Source organism: Girardinichthys multiradiatus, chromosome 4, assembly GCF_021462225.1.
Source record: "Girardinichthys multiradiatus isolate DD_20200921_A chromosome 4, DD_fGirMul_XY1, whole genome shotgun sequence".
Classification (NCBI taxonomy): Eukaryota; Metazoa; Chordata; class Actinopteri; order Cyprinodontiformes; family Goodeidae; genus Girardinichthys; species Girardinichthys multiradiatus.
In genome coordinates, this window is record NC_061797.1 from 49,459,448 (window position 1) to 49,484,307 (window position 24,860).

Consider the following 24,860-nt stretch of genomic DNA (forward strand, 5'->3'; position numbering starts at 1 on the left):
CCTGCTGGGGCTAGAGGTACCACATGGGTTGACCCTCAGACAGCAAACGATCAGCAGTCAGCTCCTCACTGACTTTGCTTTAGCAAATGAAGTTGATTAGGAGCAGGTGTGCAGAAGCACACTGCTCAGCCACACCCTCCAGAGAAACTGCAGCACAGAGAGAGAACAGATTATATCATAAACACAAACAACTCCAGATCCCTGACATCCTGCCTCATTTCCTATCAGAAACAAACTTCCTGTGGAAAGAAAATAAATGCAAATCTAGATCTGATGGGGGTATAATGCATGATTTTGGAATTAACTCCATGTCTCTACTGGGCTTGAAATGAAATACAGTGGAACAAGATCCAACCATCCCTCCATCCATCTATCCACTGTCTTCTGCTTTTTTAGATTGGGTCGGGGGATAACAGGTCCAGAAGGGAAACCCAGGCATCCCGTGTCACCTACCCCTAAACATGTTGACTAAATGTTTCGTTTATTTCTAGGTCCAATGCCAGCAGCAGAACTGGTTCTGTGCTCCGAAGCAACAAAGGCTCCAAGCTGCCACACCGTACGCAGTTCCCTCTTCTGACCACTAGGTGCCAGAATGTTCATCTGTTTGGCTTTTAGCGAAGAAGAAGAAGAAGGCAGGGAGGTCCAGATTCCAAACAGATTCCCGTTGGAGAATCGGAAATATTCCAGATTTTTAGTTTTTAATCAATCAAATCTTGGAATAACCGTTTCTTGTTAACGCGATGGGCACCAGAGACGACGAATACGACTATCTGTTCAAAGGTAAGTCGTGTTTTCATCGCTGTTATCTTACATGCTAACAGGCAGCTAACGGAACCAGCCTTTCTTTGTGTTCCGTTTGGGTCTCGGACCCTGATTGGGCTCTTTCAACCGGGTCAGAACGGTTAATCCGTTTGTGTTAGGCTTAACGGGCCTCGTTTGATCCTGGCACAACGAAGATGTTCTTTTCTGACCCGGTGGTTCTGGGTTCGTGTTAGTGGCTAGCTCGGGTTAGCTTGCTTGCTTGCTGTGGGACACACCTTGAACTGTTATCATCCTTTGAGGTCCGGACTAAGCAGCAAGCGGAACTTTTAACGTGCCCGAGACCGGAACTCGTACTCGGGCTGAGAAGAGAACCTGAGGCTTGGATTTTGTCGGTTCTGTTCGAGTTTAAAGGTCGTGGGTGGGTCCGGCTGAGATTAAAACACGTAATACAGGGATTCATTTAAAAACAACCGCTGCTAACTGTTGCTAACATGAACAGTTCTGGGATTAATGACACCAACACAAGTAAAAAATGTTGTTTCACTATTTGTTTTGAAGTAATGATCTGAAAGTGTGCATTTGTACCTTTTAACCTCTAATCTGATACCCCTAAATAAAATCCAGTGGACACAATAAAATTACAGTGACTGATTTGATATTCTAGGCAGGTGTAGTAGTCCAACTGTTCTGTTTCTGGCCTCAGAGTTTTTTTTTTTTTTAGAACAGCGAGCTTCATGGAGACCAAGGAACCCAGCAGACAAGTCCGGGAGAAAGTTGTGGAGAACTCTAAAGCAGGATTAGATTCTTAAACAATATCTCAAGCTTTGAACATCTCACAGAGCTCTGATCAACCCATAAGTTGAACATGGAAACCTGGAAAAAGAGCATTAATCAGAGAAGTAGCCAAAATGCCCACAGGAACTCTGGATGAGCTGCTGAGCGCCACAGCTCGGGTTGGACAGTGTGTTTTCAAGACAACTATTAATCGAGCACTGTACAAAACTGTAAGAAAGACATTGTTGAAGGAAAGCAATAAAAGCCCTTTTTGCTGCAAGCCATGGAGGAGATGCAGCTAATATGTGGGAGAAACTGCTCTGGCCAGATGAGACTAAAACTGAAGCTTTTGTCCTACATGCATTGTACATCACCACAGACATAGATCTACACAGTGAAACATGATAACATCAACATCATGCTGTGGGGATGCTTCCTTTAGCAGGGATGGGTAAGCTGATCAGAGTTGGACGATGGAGCTAAATCCAGGAGGCAGAAGCCTTGAGACTGGGGTGGAGGTTCACCTTTCAGCAGGACAACCACCCTAAACGTACAGCCAGAGATTAGGGATGCTCCGATCAGGCTTTTTGCTGCCGATACCGATCACCCATGAGTTCCGATCATTGCCGATCACTGATCACATGGATTGGCAGTACATTTTTCAATTTTGCTATAAAGGCTACTGGCTACATGATGTGGAAAAAAGGAACCATAGAATCACCTTAATTTAGATGAAAAATTTGTTTTTACTTTTTCAAAATAAAAAATGCAAAAAACTTGTAGGCACAATGCAGCAAATATTTAGCAAAAAGGACAACTGAAAACCTGCTATCAGTAATGCAATCTTTAACAGAGTTAAGTCATTAAGCCTCTTGGCGAATAATGCAGTAAAAATAAATCTCACATTGTCTTAATCAAATTATGTCAAATAAAAAAGGAATTGTTCAAAGTTAAGTGCCTGTTGCATTCAAATAACTGTCATAAGTGCATGAGCAAACTGTTGTGGATTGTCAGAAAAAAAACTACATGTTTACCTTTCTTATAATTTACTAAACAAATCAATACTATGGGTCTGTTGCTTCATATATAAAATAAAATAGCCCATTTGCTACTCAAACAAGATTAACATGGTCTTAAAGATCTTGAAACAGAAAAACAGCACAAGTGAAATTAAAGTGCATTTGCTTTGAACAGGCAAAATGTTGAACAGCATTTTTACATGCTAAATGCCTATTACTTATTGGTCAGCATTGTGGGAAGGTTCTTTTTAATAAAGAGAAGCGTCTCAGCTTTTTCAGTCATGAGTCTATTCCTGTGTTCGTCCACAATGTTGGATGCAGCACTGAATAAGCGCTCACTCTCCACACTTGTGCATGGTGCAGACAGGTAAGCTCTTGCTACTTTAGCAAGGTCTGGAAAACGTTCCTTATTCGTTTTCCAGTATTCCAATGATGATGCACCCCGAGAGATGGGTGGCTCTGAGAGGTAGATTATCATCTCTGATGGCGTTGGACTGTCGGTGTGAGCCTGCTGCGGGGTTTCTTCTGCCAGGATCTCACCAAATATTGAAGACAAAGATCCTGGTTGTGGCACTTTCTCTGCTGGCTCCCCTGTGCTGTTAGCTTCATGTTCTTGGTTTGGATCCCTCTGAGCGGCTTCTGTCATCAAGCCAAGAAGCAGTCTGTGTGTTTTGGTCTTAAGTCCTTCAGAATAAAATCTGTCTTTGTACCTTTAGGGGAGGAGGTCACATTAATTTTCAGGCCAGTTGAGAATAAAAAATGTAACTATGTTGCTTTTATAATTTCTATAATGCTTTTTTAAATCCATCATTATTTTGATGATGATTAGCTCACCTTGGGTCTATGACTGTTGCCAGACTGTAGAGGGGCTCTTCTTCAATGTCAGCAAATCTTTTGGTGACAGCTTCCAGCAACGTGTCCTTAGTTGTCTTCACACCATGATCTGCTGCAGTCTCTTTGGTCAGAAGACGCTTTAAAACCATCACAGAGGGTATGACATCAGCAGCAGATGCAGTTGATGAGCATATTTCCTTAGTCAGCTCTTCAAAAGGTTCCAGCAGCGTTGTCATGTTTTCAATCAATTCCCACTGAGAAGATGTAAAGGTTGCAGGTAGCTCAAAGTCAGCAGCGTAAACGCCCAATACTCGTTTTTGCTCAAGGAGACTGTGGAGCATATAATAAGTGCTATTCCACCTAGTGCTGACATCTTGTTGCAGTCTTTTGGAGGGCTGGCCAAGTTGTTTCTGTACACTCTGAAGTCTTGCATACGCTAATGGGGAGTGCCTGAAGTGCCCCACAATGCGTCTCCCTTTGGCAATAATGTCACTTACACTGCGCTGTGACAGCACTGCCTCATGGATGGCCAGCTGCAGGGTGTGTGCCATACACCCCAAACTTGGTAAACCAGCATCTATTATAGCTTTCACCATGTTTCTGGCATTATCTCTCAGTATCACGTGTATCTTGTCTTTTGAAATATGCCACGTTTGAAACATTTTCTCAAATGTGGCGGCTAAAGCTACGGCAGTATGGGAACCAGAAAACTCCTGGGCATGCAGAACAGCTTTATGAAGTTGAAAATCCAAATCAATCCAGTGAGCTGTTATACTTAGCATCGACACAGGACTGACGTCCGAGCTCCATTTATCACTCGTGAAACTTAAAGAGGATGAGACGTCTTCTTTAAGGAGATGTTGGACGTGAGAGTACACTGTCTGGTGGAGCTCGGGCAGGGCTACATCTGTGAAGTACTTACGTCCCGGTAGCACGTAGCGGGGCTCCAAGTGTGAGAGCAGTCGGCGGAACCCAGCGTCTTCCACCACGGAGAAAGGCTGGTCATCTAGCCCGATGAATTCAATTATTTTTCGAGTTATTTCCTTAGCCTTCTGACTGCCACGCTCATACGAGCGAGTGTTGGCAATGGTGGGCTGCGTTAACTGCCGTCTGACTGCTCCGGTTGTCTTCTTTTCATTCTCTGCAGTGAGCCTCGAAAACTCACCATACTCCGCCAAGTGCTCTTTCTTTAAATGTCGTATTAAATTTGTTGTGTTGAAGCATTTTGACGTGCTTCCCCCTCGAGGTATTTTACCATTGCATGTGTTGCAGGACGCAAACTTTACATCACTCTCACAGACCGTATAAAAGCTCCAAACAGCAGACATGTTTGTTCAGGATTTGCCGCCGCGCGCTTGCGCAGTTTGTAGGACATTGGGAGCTACACTAAACTGCGAAGTATGAGGTACATGTGATCGGGTTCTGTAATCGGCAATGAAAGACACTGATCGGCACACGTCGATTACATACTTTTTAACGGAAATCGGCAGATAATGATCGGTCGCCGATCGATCGGAACATCACTGCCAGAGATACATTGGAAAGGTTTAGAGCAAAGCAGATCTATGTGTTAGAATGGCCTCGTCAAAGTCCAGACCTAAATCCACTTTCAGTCTACAGATGTTCAAAGCTGGTGGAGCCGAACCTAGATGACCTACTGCCAAAGGTCGTTCTATAGTGTATAGATTCAGGGGGGCTATATATGAATGCTAAAGCTGAAGCTCTGGATTTACTGCTACATCCACGTTCCAAGCTTCTACTTTGGCTATAAGATAAGGGCTCCATCTTCTAGAGCAGGGCTGTCCAACTCCAGTCCTCGGAGGCAACTTTTAGATGTGTCCCTGGTCCAACACACCTCAAACAAATGGCTGCATTTCCTCCTCAGTATGCAGTCAAGTTCTCTAGAGTCCTGCTAATGACCTAATTATTTGATTCAGGTGTGTTGAAGCAGAGGAACATCTAAAAGTTGCAGGTTACCGGCCCTCAAGGACTGCAGTTTGACACCTGTGTTCTAGAGGGAGATCAGAGTAGAGCTGCTCCTCCACATCTATAAGAGTGAACTGAGGTGGTTGAGGACACTATGGATATCCTTTTAAGAAGGTGTCCCACAGCAAGGAGGCTTTGAGATCCTCAACTCCCTGAAAGGACCGTACATCCCTTCAGGCCTGGGAGATGGTGCTGAATAACAAATGGTCTACAGGATGTACAAGTACATGTATTGATACAGGACAATGCAGGTACAACCCTTTCAGTTCGGCACACATGACCCCAGCGTTGTTTTAAACCTGAAAACATGCAGAACGTTAAGAAGTCTACGTTCCACCATGAAACTATAAAAGCTGGCGCCAAAACAAAGCCGAGAGGATTCTCTGCTGTTTGAGAACATGAAGGTTTCTCCTTTAGCTACAGTGACGATGCAGATAGGTGGACCAAACCACAGTTTTATTCAAGAGCAGGAAGGTAAGTATCTCCCTCTGCACAGAACTAAATCACTCACCTGAAACATCTCCGGGGTGAAGAAGAATGAGCTATAGACCAAGTCCAGCTGCCTGCCCCAGATGTGACCAAACACCCATACTGTGTCCAGAGGGGTCCGTCTGTCAGGAGGTGTTCCAGATGAACCTCTACGGTGCGTTCAAGTACATCTGGTACCTGGAATGTCTGTATATAAATCTAAACAACAAAACCGACCATTTTCAGGTGGATTTATTGTTGCATAATTTATGAATTGATAAAATGAAACAAAATTTCCAGTCAGTTTTCTACCGGCTGCTGTTGGAAATGATTGAACATCTTGATAAAATGAAATTATTGTCACAAAATGAACAAGCAAAGTAAAAAGTCTCTATATATTTAGTTGTTTGTCATGATTGAAAAGTTCTGAAAACATTAAATCAAGACGTGTGTAGAATTACACTCTTAATCATAAATATATAATCATCTCCATGTCATTATATCACAATGGACTGGTTGGATATCTGTTGGCTCTAATATTCAGCATGTCAGGAATTCTGAGTGTCACCTGCTAGGGGGATGTTTGGGTTTCCCTCCTGGACCTTCACCCTCTGCCATCCAGTCTTCACAGGTCCTTCTTTCCTCTGCAGCTTATCAGAATACGGGCTGTGGGGGCTGGAGCTGGAGCTATCTCGTCCAGTTTATCCGAGGGAACTCCAAGACATTCCCAAGCAAACTGTGGGATATAATGTTTTGAGCAACTCCTGGTTCTGCCCTGAGTTCCAGTCCATCTCCCCAGGAGGACATCTCAAAGGTCTCCCTACCAGATGCCCAAAGCACCTCAACCGACTCCCCGCCTGTCCATCAAGTTTTAGACGACAGAAAATAGGAGTTCAATATGAGGAGGAGGAGAACCCGTCTCCATGATCTTTACCCAGAGGTTCCATATAAGAGGAAACTCCTCATTTAGTTCTGGAAAACCTGGGAAACCCGATACAAGCTCACATTCCAACACTGAGGAAGTTCTTGGTTTGTTCACATGAGACAGAGGTTGACCTCTAGGGTTTAAAACATGATAAGGAGGGTAGAACAAATGGTAGATTCAAGAAGCTAATGTTGGAAAAATGTAAATTTCTCTTAAAAGCCGTCAGTGTTAACAGTTTGGATCAACTGCTAGAGGATTTTTAGGGAACAGGATGACTAACCAGCTGAATTGGTAAAAAGTGCAGTGCTCCAACCTGGTTTACTTGGAGCTGTGCTCAAGCATTCCTCTGGAAAAGTTGGCCTCAGATGATATTTAGTAGCTTAACAGAAATGCATGAATTTGTTCAGTATAGAGACGGATCCTGGCCAGACGTATCCCTCCGCAGAACTATTCCCTCCACTTTGAGCTGCTTAAAGACAAAAACAACCAAAATAAAGAAGCTTCCCTCTCAGGGACAAACCTTTGATTTCTCTGATGAGTGTCCTTGGTTCATCCTCAGTGGACCAGAACAAAGAACCAGAGGAGTCTCAAACCAGAACCCTGAGGTGCTCCATTAACGTTTTCATATGTGGGTTGAGATCCAGCAGATAAATCGGCTGTTGAAGTGATTGGGTTAAAATGTTTTCATCAGTGGTTTCATCTGATATCCAACAGAACCAACATGAAAGGAAAAACATTAGCAGAGGCAACTTGTAATTTCAGCTGGTAGGGTTCAGAGCTCTGATGGTCTTTTTCACAAAGTTTCTACAGATCCTTAGAACCGGCATGTTTTTTCTTTCCTCTCTGCTTCAGTGGTCCTCATCGGAGACTCCGGTGTAGGGAAGAGTAATCTACTGTCACGCTTTACCCGGAACGAGTTCAACCTGGAGAGTAAGAGCACCATCGGGGTGGAGTTCGCCACACGCAGCATCCAGGTGGATGGCAAGACGGTGAAGGCCCAGATCTGGGACACTGCTGGCCAGGAGCGCTACCGTGCCATCACGTCAGCGTGAGTGGAGAGCAGTAAAGCAGCCTTCAGTTTGTCTCCCAGAAGCAGGCTGGGAGCTGCTTCAGATGTTAAATAAAAGCTTCATAGTTTTATTATTTATTGTTTGATCGGCTGTAAAACCTCTGTTGTTCTGAGCAGATTTTAGCAGCATTTGAGACAAAACCAACAGTTGTTGTAAAGCAACGTTTTCATGTTTATGAAGCAAAGCTCTGACTGAATGATGATGATTGTTGTGTTTCTGAACCTTCATGATGCTTCTGCTGCAGATATTATCGTGGAGCCGTCGGAGCTCTGCTGGTCTACGACATCGCCAAACACCTAACCTACGAGAACGTGGAGCGCTGGCTGAAGGAGCTGAGGGACCATGCCGACAGCAACATTGTCATCATGCTGGTGGGAAACAAAAGCGACCTGCGCCACCTGCGGGCCGTTCCCACTGATGAGGCCCGGGCGTTCGCCGGTCAGTCTAACCTCCCTTCATTTTTTCGTTAAAACCTGTCAGTTTCAGAGAGTTTCTGTGGAAAACTTCTTTGTATCTGTTGTTGCTGTAAGTTTGATGATGACGTTTTCTGAAAACTGGGACAGACTGTCCTACTATCTGTGGAATGCTTCATGTTTAACTTTTATCTGCAGAGAAGAACGGTTTATCTTTCTTGGAGACGTCGGCTCTTGACTCCACCAACGTTGAGACGGCCTTCCAGACCATCCTGACAGGTGGGTTCTGCGTTTATGAACCTTATTGTCTCCCGTCAGCAGAAGTGAGCAGAGGAAGGGCCTCTCAGTCGTGTTTGCAGCTGTTTTTCTTATCAGAGCCGACCTTTATCAGGCTGTTAGGTGGAGTTGACACCGTGTTCTGCAGAGTTCACTTTATGATGCGGTGCTGCTGGGAGGCTAATCTCTGTGGGAGCGGCACAACCCACATAAACATGAGGGATGTTGAACCGCCGACAGAAACTGCTGATCGGACTTTCTGGCTGTAATGATGTTGTTGACATTAAACCTTCTGCTGTTTTAACTTAATGTCATCCCAGAGGAATCTGTGCCAGGTGATCCATTTGGATTTAAAGTTTTAGGGTGAGTCTGAGAGGCATTAAATATCATGCAAAATCTACTTTTCTAGCCCTTAAGTACTTCTTGTTGTGTACTTGGAGTCTGTAAGAGTACAGAAACGTTGAATTTAGTCTCTCCAGGTGCTGCGTAGACGTCTTTATGTTCTGTTTGGGTCGTGTTTTTCTGTCCGTTCAGTTTTCTCTAGCATCTGTTACGTTTTTCCTAACTCTTATTTCACAGTATTCGCTGCTGAACAGCTAAACAAGGTCATGGACTTCTGCTTCCAATGTTGTGTATCCGCCATTTTTATTTCTAGCTGTGATTTTGTAGTCCAGCTCAAAGAGGACAAGTCTAAATGTTCGGTTGTTGGGTGTATTAACCCACACGATTCATGACACCGTCCCCCAGCATCAGAACCTCTTCAAAGTTCCTGGTTAAATTTGATCTTTCATGGAAACCTTCCCACATCATTGGGGAAATTCCTCTTCGTCTGCATGAAGCACTTCAAGGACGAGTTCTTCATCAACCTCTGCTAATATCACGAAGGATTTGCTGAAAGACTTCATTAAGGGGTCAGTTCCTTCTGTCTATGGAAACAACGACGCAGCGAAGCGGTAAACTGCAAATAACGGCAAAATGACAAACTTTATTTTAGACATGAATTTATTGTGTTGATGTGACATCCTGTCCATTGTTCTGATAGCAGGAGCATCACATAGTTGATGTTGGTGCTGTGTGCTGCTTTTAGCTCCTGGAGGACAGAACCATACTGCAGGTTTTAATATTATTATTACGTAAACTGTTCTTCATTGTTTTTGCCGTTTTTGTCTCGTTTCTGCGATGCTAAGGAACTGTTATCAAACTACAAAAGTGCAGGGTGTGAAGTTCCTCAGCAGCGTTTAAAGAGACGGCACCAAAACGAGTGTCTCTCAGACGCTCCTCAGAACAGGTAAAAGAGGAGCTACAAGAACAAGGAGTTCAGACCAAAGCGTTGAGGTTCTACTTCATATAGACCAGAACTGGATGTTCTAAGGTGAAAAGGAAGGATTTAAAAGCATGATGTGACCCCTTTAACATAGGACTAGAAATATAACAGGAAGGGGGATTTTCAACTAGCCATCCACCGTTTATCCGTCCTTCCATTTAAATCTCCTTCCCTTCATCCTGTCCGTCCTGTACTGCATCAATGCAGCGTGGCATGGTGGTGATCAGCCTGCGGTTCTGGGGAGGTGTTCAGGAAGCTGAGGTTGGCTGGATAGCGGCCTCCGGATCATCTCCATCATTGGTTCTGGTGTCTCTCATCTTCCTCTGGACGATTCTGTGCGGTTTACCAAATAAAATTTTGGCACACAGAATGAATTTATCCCTTTTAATATAATTAAAATGGGCCGCAGTGCGGGCTTCATCTAACATTGTTTTTCTTCCTTCATCAGAGATTTATCGGATCGTCTCCCAGAAGCAGATGTCGGAGCGCCAGGAAAGCGACATGTCGCCCAGCAACAACGTGGTTAACATCCAGGTGCAGCCCACTGAGAACAAACCAAAGATGCAGTGCTGTCAGAACATCTAGCCCAGCCGTGGATCTGCTGCTACTCCCCACCCTCCTCCTCCCCCATCCCCTCTTTTGACCCCCCTCTTCCACCCCTCCCGAACAGACTGCCTCGGCGTAGGAAGATCGAGCCGCAGATTCAATCCTGCGACCTGAACTCTTCCTGCCTCCCCCATCCTGCCTCCCCTCCTCTCCCTCAGTAAATATGAGACAAAATGTGGGGTCCCCCCTTCCCAAGCAGAGCCCGTCTTTAGGCTCCTGCAGGACAGCAGACATTTCATATCACGTTAGATTTCATTACTGTAGATGCGCTGACATGCCACTGAAATGTCTTAAATATGAATGTGATTCTTTTTCTTCCTGCTCTGTGCTCCTGATGATTTCTTTTTCTTTTAATGACCCGTCTCCTTCCTTCTCATATACATTATCATTGTAAAGCACATCTATCTGAGCTTTTCTTCTCATTTTAGCTCCTCCCCCTCCTCTTTAGTGCAATGTACTGTTTGGAAGCTGCAGAAACGTCTCACCGTTCGATCTGATATGTATGCGAACCGGTTCTGTTGTTGTGAGCGGGTCGGTTTCTAGGTGATGCTGAGAAGACACGTCGGGCTTTCCTGCACCAACTTTCAGTAAAACACACATTAATTCGTCACATTTCTGACTATGCAGAAACTATCACGTGGCTGTTGGGATTCCCTGTTTGAGCACTTCTAAAGCAAATTGAAGGATTGAAACGCTAATATTCCTGTATGACATTCCTATGATACTCTGTAATATTAGACTGAAACGCGCAGCTAATTCTGCATTGCATGAAACCACAGATCTGTTGTAGGACCACTGAGGAGGAGAGAGATGCCTCACAGGGTTGGACTTCATGAGCACGCCTCATCTGAACCTTGCACTGGATATTAACCTAACCTGCTTTCCTAGTTTAGTTTGATTGTTTTCTGCACTTAAAGAATTAGAACCACAACATGAAGCTGAGGAACGTTCCTCATCTGGAAAACAAAAAGCAATCTGAGGTGGGTTGATGGAGCTACATTGTCCCGGCGCCTCTGTTGGCTCCACCTCTCATTTACCCGCCAATAGCTCCTTGCGTCCCCGTCACATAAAGCCTACGTACACCGAGCTGCCTCTGACTGACACGATGCATGGCTTTCTGTCGTACCGCCTTACATAGCCAACATTCTCATTACTCCTGCTGGAAGCATGACGGTTTTAGTGGGCAGCGTGAGGCGCTGATGGAGTCCGGTCCGGTTTGTTACAAGCTCAAATCCTTAAATGTGTGTGTTGCTTGTAGTTTGAACTCGGAGTGTGTGTGTGTTTAGTGGTAGAGGGCAGCTCTGGAATGTGTGAGCCTCTCTGGATGAACGGATTCCTTATCTCAGAGTTCTGATCCTGATCGTGTACCACCATGGTTCTGTGTTTTTGTTTTTTAAACCTGTGTTATTTCTTTTTTTTACTATATTGAATTCTGTAACTGTCATTACAGTGAAAACACAAGAATGAAGTGATGTCATTTCAACGAACTCGGAGGGTAAAATGAATGGTTTTATGTTTTGTACAGACCAATGAATTGTACAATTGTGTCTATATCTTAAGTTATCGGTTTATCTTAATAAAGCGCACCAGTCATAAACCTTTTTATGTTCTCAGATTTATTCACTTTCATTAAGATTAATATCCAACAATTCCTCATTCTTAAATGTTCCCAGTGCTCCCAAAACATGGACGTTCCTGCTGTGAGGAAGCCATGAAGAGTTCCTGGTGGGACTTTATCCGATTCTTCCTGGAAACACGTCTTCAGTGCGCAGCCGTCTCCACCATTCTCTGTTGAGGACAGGTCCTCTTCCTCAGTCCAACCTCTGGAATGTGGTTTCACATTGTCTTGGTGAAACGTGTCTGGAGGTCCATGGTGGAGATGTGGTCTTGAAGGCAGCAGATGCTCTAAAATCTGCTGGACTTTTCTACATGAATGCTGCCATCACAGACATTGAAGTGAGCTTCACAAGGTACACTGATACCACCTTCTCACATCAGAGCCTGGCTGCAGGGACTGGTTGCTGACAACAGGCTGGACGCTTCTTTCCCTTATCGCTCCACTTTTCCCAAAACCCATCTGGAATACAGATTTCTCTGACCTCAGTCCATGTTCCCAGTGTGTGATGGTCCATGCCAGATGTCCCACAGCCCAGAGAAGTGGACGCTGCCTTTCAGCTAAGCTTGTTTTCTGCACAGTGAAGAAAACGTAACTCGGTATTGTAGAGCTGGATAGATACCGTATTTCCCAAATGTACTCCTGCTCCATTCAGCCTTGAATGGTTTCATCATATTCAGCTTCATTGGGAGAGAACTGCAAATGCATCCAATCTCTAACTCAGGAGGATTGTTTTTAGTCACTCGGAATGAATGCACTTCTACACTGATGACACTCTGCTGTTTGATGAACATATAGTTCATCATGATCTGATTTTGGTGTCCTTGTATGAAGCTGAACTCATGACACATCCTGAGTCACGCCGACTTTATTCAGGTAAGGAATTGGGGAAAACAATCCAGTCGATACATCAATTCAAATATTTCTCTGTCGGAGATGAAGAAAAACGGAACAAACTGACCAGAAGGATTTAAAACAGGAAAATCACAGTTTGGATCTGATTGTCATGTCATGTTATTGCCACTTGCCAAAGCTAATCTTAGACATCTTCACTTTTGCACGCTTCCAGCAATGATTGACAAATAACTGATCATTAGTTTTGGAGTGCCTCAAGGCTGAGCCCTCAGGACACTTTTCTTTGCATTCAGCTGCTCCTATCATGCACACCAGGCTAACTCAGGCTTTCAACAGGACTTTTGGCTTCCCAACTGGAACTTCTGCACCTGAGACATAGATTCATTCATCACTTAAAGGAGCTTTCCACATGTTTCCGGTTGGGAACCAGGGGCTGACTCGGTTTCATCAATCTCAAAATAAATCCATGAGATCTTTTCAAAAAAGGGAAGCGTGCAAGACTGAATAGTCTCACTGATCCGTTTGCATGATTGAAATCTTAACATTTTCCTACGTCCGTTTCTGGAAACAAATCCTGCCGGTCGAAAACATTAATTCATGTTTGGGTTCAGAACTCGAAGGAGAGAAACAAGGGATTTTATATAAAGCTTCTTCGGGTCGAAGCTGTTTCTACTGAGTCACGTGACAATAATTAACCAAAACAGTAAAAAATCAAACTATCTGCTGTTCTCACTATTTTAACTATATCTTTGGCATGCAAGAGAATTCAGCTCAACACAATAAACAAAAAGCACAATATTCATAAGTATACTTCACTCGGTCTACAGAACATAAATCAGACAGGAAATGTGATCCGTGGTGGGATCTCTGAATGTTTTAACAGGAAATATGAAACTGTGTAAAAATAGCAGAAATGTACATGTGGTGTCATCTTTAGTTCCCTGCTGTCAGAACCTGACAGGACGCGGAACCATACCGTCCACGGGATGTTTCCTCACTGGAGAAACATCTCAGATGTTCAGTCTCCAGGTGTTGATAGAGGATCAGTCTAAGTGAGGCAGATTTTCAAACAACCTTTTTTATCCATTTTTAGGTCCTTTAACCTGAAAATTGACAGATCTGCGATCCTGAATGGATCCACCTGTGTGCATCCGTTCTTCCCTCTGTGGAAAGTTCTGGTCATGAGGGGAAACTCACAAAAACAGCTTGTTTGGATATTTTATGGTGATAAAATATCAAACAGCAGCAGAATCAGGACGCTGCACAAACCCGAACACAGTGATGAATAAATAAATAACGGTTTGTTCCAAGAACCGGAGTCCAGAGTGTTCTCTTGCACCTGAATCTGGAATCCATAAACGTTCCTGGTTGTGGGGGAACTGGGAGCATCCCAGTCTGGGGGCTCAGAGCAGTGAGCTGGTGGGGCTGCCGGGCAGCGGGTGGCTGTGGGACGGGCTGGGCCGAACCGGCAGCAGGTCGTAGTGGCTCGGGATGTGGCTATTCCTTGGAAGATCGTACGGGTTCTGGGGGTAACCAGGAAGCAGCGCGGCTCCGGGGACGGTACTGACAGTCGGCTCTGATGGATGGACAGAGAAATAAAACGTTTTAGAGATAAACATGAAGACAATCTGTTAAAAACTCAGAGTTACAGAACTAAATCTAAACGTTCTTATTGTGAAGAAAAAGTAGAGGAAAAGTAGTCCACATATCTAGTTTCTGCTTTTTGGTCCATTGATGCAAAGATGCTTTTAATTCTGAAGACATGAGTCGTTTAATTTAGCTGTACATTAAATTTCTCTGACTCAGAAAATGCTGAGTCACTGGTTGCTATAGTGGTTCCCTGCTTTCTGGGGAGCAGGTGGGAAAGACAGCCCACAGCATCACTCTTTTCATCAGACAGAAACAATCACTGAGTGAAACACAACTGAACCAGGGATTTAGATTCAATGATTTCATTTGTGCTGCATTTTTGCATCTAACGTCAGTTATGACAGCTCAGTCTCTGAATTACATTAAATCTCCTCAGCTTGGGTCTTGGGGAAAACAAACGTGTCGCTTAGAGATGGAGAAACAAGAGCAAGAACTAATTAGAGTAAACTGAACAAAAGGAATCACCTGATTGTCAATATGTTCCTGTAACTCGGATTCTTACTAGACTAAGTCAGGATCAGCAGGATTCTGGACTCTCAGAGGTTTCTACTCAGATAAAAGAACACAATCCTCAACTAGAAAACATCATAATTTGTGTTGAAACAGACTCAAACTCCTCAGCCTCCCTGGTAAGGCCTACGCCAGGGTACTGGAGAAGAGAGTCCGGCTGATAGTCGAACCTCAGATTCAGGAGGAGCAGTGCGGTTTCCGCCCTGGTCGTGGAACACTGGACCAACTCTTTACCCTCTACAGGGTACTCGAGGGTTCATGGGAGTTTGCCCAACCGGTTCACATGTGTTTTGTGGACCTGGAGAAGGTATTGGACCGTGTCCCTCATGATGCACTGAGGCGCAGGAGTACGGAGTAATCCAGTCTCTGTACAAGCAGAGCAGGAGTTTGGTCCGCATTGCCGGCACTAAGTCAGACCTGTTCCCAGTGCATGTTGGACTCCTGCAGGGCTGCCCTTTGTCACCGGTCCTGTTCATAACTTTTATGGACAGGATTTGTAGACGCAGCCAAGGGCCGGAGGGGGTCTGGTTTGGAGACCAGTGGATTTCATCTCTTCTTTTTGCAGATGACGTGGTCCTGCTGGTCCCATCTAGCCAAGACCTACAGCATGCGCTGTGGCGGTTCGCAGCCGAGTGTGAAGCGGATGGGAGGATCAGCTCCTCCAAGTCCAAGGCCATGGTTCTCAACCGGAAGAGGGTGGCTTGTCCTCTTCAGGTCGGAGGGAAAGTCCTGCCTCAAGTGGAGGAGTTGAAGTAACTAAAGGTCTTGTTCACGAGTGAGGGAAGAATGGAGCAAGAATGGAGATCGACAGACGGATCGGTGCGGCTGCCGCAGTAATGGGGGCGCTGTGCCGGTCTGTTGTGGTGAAGGAAGAGCTGAGCCAGAAAGCGAAGCTCTCGATTTACCGGTCGGTCTACGTTCCTACCCTCATGAACTTTGGGTCATGACCGAAAGAACAAGATCCTGGATACAAGCGGCTGAAATGAGCTTCCTCCGTAGGGTGGCCGGGCACTCCCTTAGAGATAGGGTGAGGAGCTCGGCCATCCGGGAGGAGCTCGGAGTAGAGCCGCTGCTCCTCCACATCGAGAGGAGCCAGTTGAGGTGGCTCGGGCATCTATACCGGATGCCTCCTGGACGCCTTCCTCGGGAGGTGTTCCAGGCACGTCCCACCAGGAGGAGGCCCAGGGGACGGCCCAGGACACACTGGAGGGACTATGTCTCTCAGCTGGCCTGGGAACGCCTTGGGCTCCCCCCGGAGGAACTGGAGGAGGTGTCTGAGGAGAGGGACGTCTGGGCGTCTCTGCTGAGTCTGCTGCCCCCGCGACCCGGTCCCGGATAAAGAGGAAGACGATGAGTACGAGTACAAACTTTATTATATAAATAAATGAATCAGTTTTTTTCTGGGTCATGATCTCCACAAGACTATTAGATTTTATATAAATATATTTATATATATTTTATACTGATGTGGAAGGAGAAGCAAAGTTCATGACAGAAACTGAAGATTAATAAGAAGAGTTCAGTAAATAGTAATTGGTGTACTTCAGTGACTTTGTACTGCTGTCTTTTATGAGCCGTCACTCCAAACGTACCCACGTCGTAGATGTTCTTGATGGGCATGTTGCTGCTGCTGGTGGTGCTGATGATGGCGGCAGAGCAGCAGTGCGTCACGTGTTCCTGATGCACCGGGGACTTCATCTCCACGTAGCTGCTCTCCGAGTGTTTGCACAGAGCTGGGTGGTCGTTGATAGTGGCGTACGGGTTCTCGCTGTTCAGGGAGCAGGTGCTGGACAACGAGCCCTTCATGTAGTCTGAAAACACACAGAAAGGAACACAGAGTTCATAAACTGCTGAACGCTGACATGTTCGACACTCAGGAGGAGGCTCTGAAGATCTGCTGCAGAGGAACTTCATGGTTATATGGAAAACAGCGTCCTGTGTTTTACATTGAGATTCATAAAAATCATTAGATTATCATAAAAAAGCTCAATGTTTTTGTCCCTCATTTCAGAAAGTGAATCTCTTGCAGATTTATCACATATAGAGGGAAATATTTCAAGCCTTTATTTCGATGATTATGGTTTCCAGAGAAGGAAACCTGAAATTCAGGCTCAGGAAATTAGAATATTGTGAAAAGGTTGTAGCATAGTTGAGTGGAAGGAAAAAGTGCAACAGCAACAGGGGTAACTGCAGCCTTGAGAGGATTGTCAAGCAAAATCCATTCAGGAATGTGGAGGAGCTCTCCATGGAGTTAACTGAGGCTGGAGTCAGAGCATTAAGATGGGTCCTACACATGGGCTACAAGCATCGTACCTGGGCTGAAGAGAAACAGAACTGGACTGTTGCTCACTGGTCCAAAGTCCTCTTTTTAGATGAAAGTTTGCATATCATTTGGAGATCTAGGTCCTAGAGTCTGGAGGAAGAGTGGAGAGGCACAGAACCCACATTGCTTGAAGTCCAGTGTGAGGTTTCCACATTCAGGGATGATCTGTGGTGCCATGTCAGCTGCTGATTCTGGTTCTGTGTTAGCTGAAGTCCGCAGTCGATGCAGTCATCTACCAGGACCTTTTAGAGTACTTCATGCCTCCTACTGACCAGCTTTATGGAGATGCTGACTTTATTTTCCAGCAGGACTTGGTACTGACCCACAGTACCAGAGGTACCAAAAGCTGGTCCTTTGACCATGGTGTTGCTGGGCCGGATTGGCCACCAAACTGGACTGATCAGAACCACATTGAGAATCTATGGAGTTCTGTCAAGAAGAAGTTGATAGACTCTAGAACCAACAATGCAGATGACCTGAAGGGCACCATCAAAGCAGTCTGGTCTTCTTGAGCATCTCAGCAGAACCATAGGCAGATCTATTCCATACCACGCTGCACTGATGCAGTAATTCATGCAAAAGGAGCCCAGACCAGGTACTGAATGGATGGAAATGAACAGACTATTCAGAAACCTGACATTTTTGTTTCAAATATTCTTCTTACATTGAGACACTGAATGTTGGGTTTTCATTCTCCATCAGAATAATTAACATTACAAGAAATAAAGACTTGGAAATATTTCACTCTGTATGTGATGAATCTATATAAGATATTAGTTTCACTTTCTGACACGGGGAACAAAGAATATTGACATTTTTCACCATATTCCAACTTTTGGAGCTGTACTTATTGGCATCACAGTAACTGACCTGGAGATCATGAGAACATTTAATTAAAGACAATTCTGACAGACAAATTCCTGCAGTTCTCATTTTACAACAGTTTAGATGCTGCAGAGTGAAGGAGGCTTCTGTTTATCTACAGAATTCCCAGTAAAGGATAAAACCCAACAACAGTACGAATCTGACAGATAACTGCATCAGCGGTACACAGGAACGTGAAGGAAAAGCAGAGTTAATGTGCAGGAGACCTTTTTCTGGAGGGGTTGTGGGAGTGATGAAGGTCAGAAATAGAGCAGACAAAACAGAGGGAAGATTAATCCTGCAGAGACACAATTACACCTGTGAGCTCAGGAAACCAGGTGTGAACCAGCAGCATTCAGGTGCAACAGCCCCTCACTGAGCTCAGCTAAGAGGCTCATTACCACAACATGCAAGAGATTTTTAAACACAGGGAACCAAAGCCTGAGCTGTGTTTGGCTGTAGGAATGGTGCAAGGAGGAGGAGGAAGTCAGGAGGTCCGTGCACACCACGCTGTACCTCTGCAGGGCGGCTCCAGGTGGTAACTGAGGTGCCGGTCGATGCAGTAAGCTCCTGCAGAGAGACATGACAGAGACTGAATGAAGAGAGGAACAACTAGAGACACAAGCTGCAGCTTCCTGTCAGCTGGTTTCAACACAGATTTGGATAAGCTTCAGTACTGGAGCTGGAAAGTGTTCTGATACAATAAAAACCTGAATGTATTTAGTGCCTTTCAGGAGATCCACAGCGAAATAAAAAAATAGTCAAACATCCTGGTGAGTCAAAAATCCAGAAATGAGATGCTTGGACCATAGGACCTTCCCAAAGGGTCTGTGTGAGGAGTGTACAGGGTGATAAGACCTGATGTTCTGGGATGAGATGTAAGGCTTTGCAGGGATTTGTAGGTGGCATGAGTTGGACTAATTTGAAATGGTTTGGTGTGAGTCCAGGCAAATTCTGGACATGTTCCCAGAACGTTACTGGCTGCTCTAAACAAGACACTGATTCAGTGATCCAGAAGTCATGTAGGAGTTTCAGCTGAAGGATCAGGAAAGGATCATTTGGAGACTTGAGATGTTTTCAAATGAAAGGTGGCAGATTTAGGAATGGATTTAATACATGAACCGAAAGAGAGGAAGCCCAGGATGATGGTAGTGAACCTCAGAGGACAACCATCTATATCCACACAGATATTCAGCATCGTTGACCAGGGTGAAAAGGGAGTTGGGTAATTTAGGTTAGTCAGTGATGTCTGAAGTCAGTCCTCACAGGCTTGTATCCTGCAGGCATTAGGATTTTTCCCTGGTTCAGAACATCTGAATCAAATGATGGTTCATCACCAGGTCCTTGGAGAACTTGATGACATACTGAGGAGGTAATTCAACCATTTGAACCAGGTGTTGGAGCCGAGACCCTGATAAAACCTGCAGGATACCAGCAGTTAAGGACTAGAGTTGGACAACCTTGAGATTAGGGCTTCATCAGTGTCTAATTAAAACTGGACACTTTGGAGAAATACGTTTACTGAGTGGAGTCATGTTTATGGTAAAGTGTAGTGGTCCGAGCATGGAGCCTTGGGGCACTCCTTCATAGACTGTTTTTCTCTATGTTCTTTATGAAGGTAAGGAGTCAGGAATGGTAGAAGAAGAATCCAACAAAGGTTCAGTCATTTCTTTTGTTCCTGTGGAGATGTTGGACCATGAACCACTTTGGATCGAAGAAACATGGGTTCCTTTGGAAAACTGTTGCAAAAGGTATCATCTGTTCCCAAGGAAGTTTCAGATGTGTTTATATTTTTAGTCAACGATAGAAGCTGAAATTAACCTTAACTTGAACTTAACTCTGTTAACTAAAGTTTCAGGCATTACTGGACATCATTTCCTAACTTTCCTGGACTTCTGGTCGTGTTCTGTTTGTATTGAGAGGATGGGGAACAAACTGACCCAGATCACTGAGGTTGCAGTACGCTCCCCACTCCGGAGCACTGTTCCTGAATCTCTTCTTTGGCTTCATCTGGGAAAGAAACCGAGGACACGTTATCAAACACAGACAATGTTCCTCAGGACATTCCTACTCATCTCCTGCCTGGTTTCATGAGAACCAGCAGCTGCTAAAGTTTCTGGGTTATTATTCAGTTTTATTTAATTTAAAAGCAGAACTCTTCATCTTTTATCTGCTGTCCTGACCACCGCTTGTTGCTGTAAAGCATGAAAATGTGGAATAAATAAATCCCACATTTCCTGATTACTCCGAGGACTGGAATATCCATCTAAATTAGGTTACTATCAGGGAACCAGTTCATCTCTCAGAGTTTTATACTGAGGTTAAAGATAAGCATTAATATCTGTGGATGAAATTTACATTAATCTGTGTTAAATGGATCCTAAAGGGAAGGTAAAAACTCTTATTTATAACTTTACATTTTCCCCAATAGTTTTAATGTTTGTCTTTACCATTTTTCTTCTATTTCAAACTAAAATGATGAAAGAAAGATGATGTTCAAGATGACTCCAACATTCTGCACTGTTTCACATTTTCTAACGTTTAAGCCACAAACTTCAGCGGATTTGATTTGGACTTTTTGCCACAGAACAGAGCAGAACTGTGAAGTACAAGGAAAGCGATTCGTGGTTTTCACTTATCTTTAGTCTGAAAAGTCTGGAGTGTATTTACATCCAATACTTTGAGTCAGTATTGCCTCTGGCTGCAGGTCTTCTGGGGGGTGGTCTCCACCAGCTTTCAATATCTACACACTGAAGGTTTGTCCACATTCTTCAGCTCAAGCTCAGTCAGATTGGATGGAGAACATCTGTCAACATTAGCTTTCAAGTCATGCCAAAGATTCCCAGTTGGATTTTGGCCTGGGCTTTGAGTAGGCCATTCTAACACATGAATATGCTTCTAAAGCATCCATTGTATTTCTGGCTGTCTGTGTAGGGGTTTGTCCTGCCTTCAGGCCTTCATCTAGCCTCCATTAAGGTCAGATTTGTGGAGTTTGTTGTCTCGTGGACAAATTTCCCCATATAAGCTGTGAATCTTTGCAGCTCCTCCAGAGCTACCATGGGCCCCATGGCAGATTTCTTTGATTAATGCTCTCCTCGTCCAGCCTGTCAGTTTAGGTGGACATCCATGTCCTGGTAAGCCTGCAGGTGGTCCATACTCTCACCATGTTCAGATGATGGTCTGAACAGAACTCTGGGAGATGTTTAGAGCTCGAGATGTTGTTGTAGAACCTAACCCTGCTTTAAACGGATTGTTCTCCCTGACCTGCTTGCTGGGTTCCTTGGTTGTCATGATGCTGTGTGTTCCTAATGTTTGTTCTCTAATGTTCTCTAAAGAACCTCTGAGGCCAGAAACAGAACAGCTGCAGCTAGACTCAGATTAAATGAAACACAGCTGGACCCTGAAAGTACGAGGTTGTGATGGATTTTATTGAGGGGTATCCGAGTAAAGCTCAGTTTTATACCTGCAAAATAAAATGAGTTTGTTTTCCATGATTAATTTATGTGTTTAGGTTTTAGAACAAAGAAAAACATCGATCTTTGATCGAGGGTATGAATACTTCTATATATGGAAAAGAAGCATGTCGTTTTTGGCCTAATGAGAAAAATCTTTTTTTGTTTTAAGTTTTTTGTCTAAATTTTTGAAGTTAGTCTTTTTATTAATTTTATATTTGAACAAATTTATCAGGAGGCCTTTTGGAGGACCTAAAGGGCCACGTGTGGCTCCAGAGCCGCAGGTTGCAGATCCTTACACACTTAGAATATTTTTGCAAAGTTCTGTATGCAAACACTGTGACCGACACGGGACCATTTAGGGTCAACCGTTGAAGTCACCTCTGAAAGCTTGAATCATTAGTGAGGTTTTCTTCTTTCACCCACCTTGGCGGAGCTCTTTTTGTCCGGCATGGCGTAGTGCGCGGCGTACGTGCACGGACCCAGGGTGTGGTAGCTGGGGTTGGAGAAGCAGCCGGGCGCAGAGCTGTTACTGGGAGAGGAGTCTGCAGAGGAGAGCAGGCCTGCACACTGCAGCCCTGCTGCCACCAAGCATTAACATCTAGAACTCCTGCACATCACCGTGACCCACAGAACCACAGACGCAACACTCCTGATCAGACCTCAGTTTGTTCTGTTTTACTTCCAAACAGCCACAATCTGATGCTGTGTAAATATTTCACTGTTTTACCTGAATCTGTGAAAAACGAGTTTTATAGACAGAAAATAACATTTTCATTTTATCTGAAGATTATGTTTTGGTAAAAAGATAAGAAACACTGAGATGCACCATTCCCAGCTTTATCTACTGTATGCCATAGTTTCAAACAATAGCTCACTGGTGGAGCTAAGAGCTGCACAGATGGTAGCACTGTTGCATTGCTGGAAGAAGGTCCTGGGTTCAAATCCTGGCCTGGAATCCTTCTGCATGGAGTTTGTATGTTCTCCCCATGCCTGGCAGGATCTCTCTGGGGACTCCAGCTTCTTCCCACAGCCCAACAACATGACTATTAGGTTAATTACTCTCTTTTAACTGCCCTTATGTATGAGTGTGTCTGTCCTGTGTGCCCCCCACCCAATGAGCACTGTAGGTAGGCAGCAGCTCCCTTGTGACTCTGCAAGGATAGCTGAGCATAGACAGTGGATGAATGGATGTTGGAGCTAACATAGCAGGATCCACTGAGTTTAAGAACTAGGAGCTTTTTTCTGTCTAAAAGATTCATATCCATCATAAATGCTCAGACACTGGACTACAACTGAGTGAAGAAGCAATAATAACCCCTAAAGGAACTGAAATGAGGACCAGATCAGGAGGTTTGCTCATAAACAACAACATATAAACCCTAAAACCACCAGAAAACATGTGAGAAACTAGGAAGTCAAATTTCACAGTTTGCTCTGGTCTTCAGCCAAACCCAGTTAGCCAGATCTTGATCTTGGTTCTGATCCATTTGACCTGCTGAGGGAAATGAAAACCGGTGAGATGCAGCCGGTCGTACCTGACAGAGAGTAGTCGGTGGAGTTGATGTGAAGGGCCGGTGTGTACGTGACGCTGGGGGCCTGCTGGCCTTTCTCTCTCTGACGGTACCGGAACCAGACCACCAGAACGAGCATGGCCATGATGAGCAGCAGCAGGAAAACGATCCCTAGGACGGCGCCGGCCGACTGGTGCTCTGACGCCAGCGCTGGGCTGATCTTGGTGTAGGGGTTCAGCTCCTCCATCATCAGAGCAGCTGAGGAAATGCAGGAAACAGATGAAGTCCAACTGCCACCCACATGCTTTTATTCTGAAGGTTCGTTTCCTGTTTAAAGTCAACAGCTTATTTTAGTTTGGAGTTCTTTGATGTCCTGTTGAGTCAGTTTAATGAAATCCATTCACTCTGGATTATAAACGAGCCAAAACTGTCAAGCAGAGATGGCGGATCGCTGTGATTCTGCTCTTTCATTAAAGCTCAAACTGTCATAATTATGATAAAACACAGGCTGAATACAGATGTCCTCATATTGGACTCTGGAATACGCTGGTATAATCTAGACTTCACGGTCCACTTAGTGACTGCATGGTAAAAATAAGCCCAAACCATGACTCCTCCATCACTGTGCGTGACTGTTTCTAGGTTCTCCTTCAAACATGGAGCTGTGCATTAGAACCAAACGTCTCTACTTTGGTCTCATCTGTCCAGAGCACACTTCAGAACTTCAGAAGAGGCTTTCCCCTTCAACTCTTAAATAGCCACACTGGTTCAGTGTCATGACCTTTAACCTTTAACCTGTTAACTGAGGCCTGTAGCTCTTGGATTTTTGGTTATTTCTCTGAGCTTCACGTTCTGACCTTGGGCTGAATCTGCTGGGACATCCACTCCTGGGAAGACTGTCACTTTCTTTCCCTTTCGCCTGTTATGGTTGATCTGAACATCTACAGGTCGCAGGATGTTGATGCTGATTAAACCTCCTTCACTCCTCACCCTGGTCACAGCGGATCCCTTTGAAGCCGATGCTGCAGTAGCAGGTTCCCGTCACGTAGTCACATGTGGCATTGTTCATGCAATCACAGAGCTGCTGGCAGCCATACCCAAACGTCCCTGAAGGACACCCTGGAAGACAGGAGCCAAAGTCACACATTCATCCTAAAAAAAAAAACCCGGAGCTGATAGGAAACAGGCCTGCTGAAGACTTACTGAGCTCACATCTGGGCCCGATGAAACCCGTCCTGCAGGAGCACTGCCCTGTGATGTGGTCACAGTCAGCGCCGTTCTGGCACCGGCACACCTCGGAACACTGAGAGCCGTAGAAACCTGACGGACAGCCTGCAGGGAAACACACAGGAGGTAAAAAGGTCTGCAGGAGTTTTCAGCATCGTCTGAAGCCTGAATGTGAGTGGAAGCAGGTCTTCTGGATGCAGGAGATCGGATCTTGCACAGCAGAACCAGCACTGATTATTGCTGCAGGTTCAGACTTTAACAACCAGAGAGACACTGCTGTGACGTCAGGAAGGAAAAACTAAGCCAGGACCTGAAACAGTGAAACAGAGGCGGATCAGCTGGTGTTTCATGAGAACGGGTCTGGGTGTCGCTCCAATGTTCACGCACTTTGGT

The 24,860-nt window shown here is 44.8% G+C and overlaps 2 protein-coding genes across 4 annotated transcripts in view; one reads left to right on the forward strand and one right to left on the reverse strand.

Annotated features, from left to right (window-relative positions):
- Nucleotides 1-601: 601 nt before the first annotated feature.
- Nucleotides 602-12,058, forward strand: rab11a (RAB11a, member RAS oncogene family). Its single transcript, XM_047362358.1, has 5 exons — nt 602-780; nt 7,621-7,816; nt 8,083-8,276; nt 8,450-8,530; nt 10,300-12,058. The coding sequence occupies exons 1-5, from the start codon at nt 741-743 to the stop codon at nt 10,434-10,436; spliced, it is 648 nt and encodes a 215-aa protein (XP_047218314.1). The 5' UTR covers nt 602-740; the 3' UTR covers nt 10,437-12,058.
- Nucleotides 12,059-12,924: 866 nt separating this feature from the next.
- LOC124866530 (multiple epidermal growth factor-like domains protein 11) overlaps nt 12,925-24,860 on the reverse strand; it is a 172,393-nt gene continuing 160,457 nt past the window's right edge. The window contains exons 18-25 of one of the 3 annotated variants that reach the window (XM_047362355.1): nt 24,444-24,572; nt 24,231-24,359; nt 23,265-23,498; nt 22,153-22,307; nt 20,215-20,284; nt 18,791-18,844; nt 16,680-16,898; nt 12,925-14,503 (exon numbers count right to left, since the gene is read on the reverse strand). In XM_047362355.1, the coding sequence (XP_047218311.1) occupies nt 14,331-14,503; nt 16,680-16,898; nt 18,791-18,844; nt 20,215-20,284; nt 22,153-22,307; nt 23,265-23,498; nt 24,231-24,359; nt 24,444-24,572 (1,163 nt within the window). In that variant the 3' untranslated portion in view covers nt 12,925-14,330. The remainder of the gene's footprint in view (nt 14,504-16,679; nt 16,899-18,790; nt 18,845-20,214; nt 20,285-22,152; nt 22,308-23,264; nt 23,499-24,230; nt 24,360-24,443; nt 24,573-24,860) is intronic. The other 2 variants (XM_047362356.1, XM_047362357.1) reach the window with 2 other exon arrangements.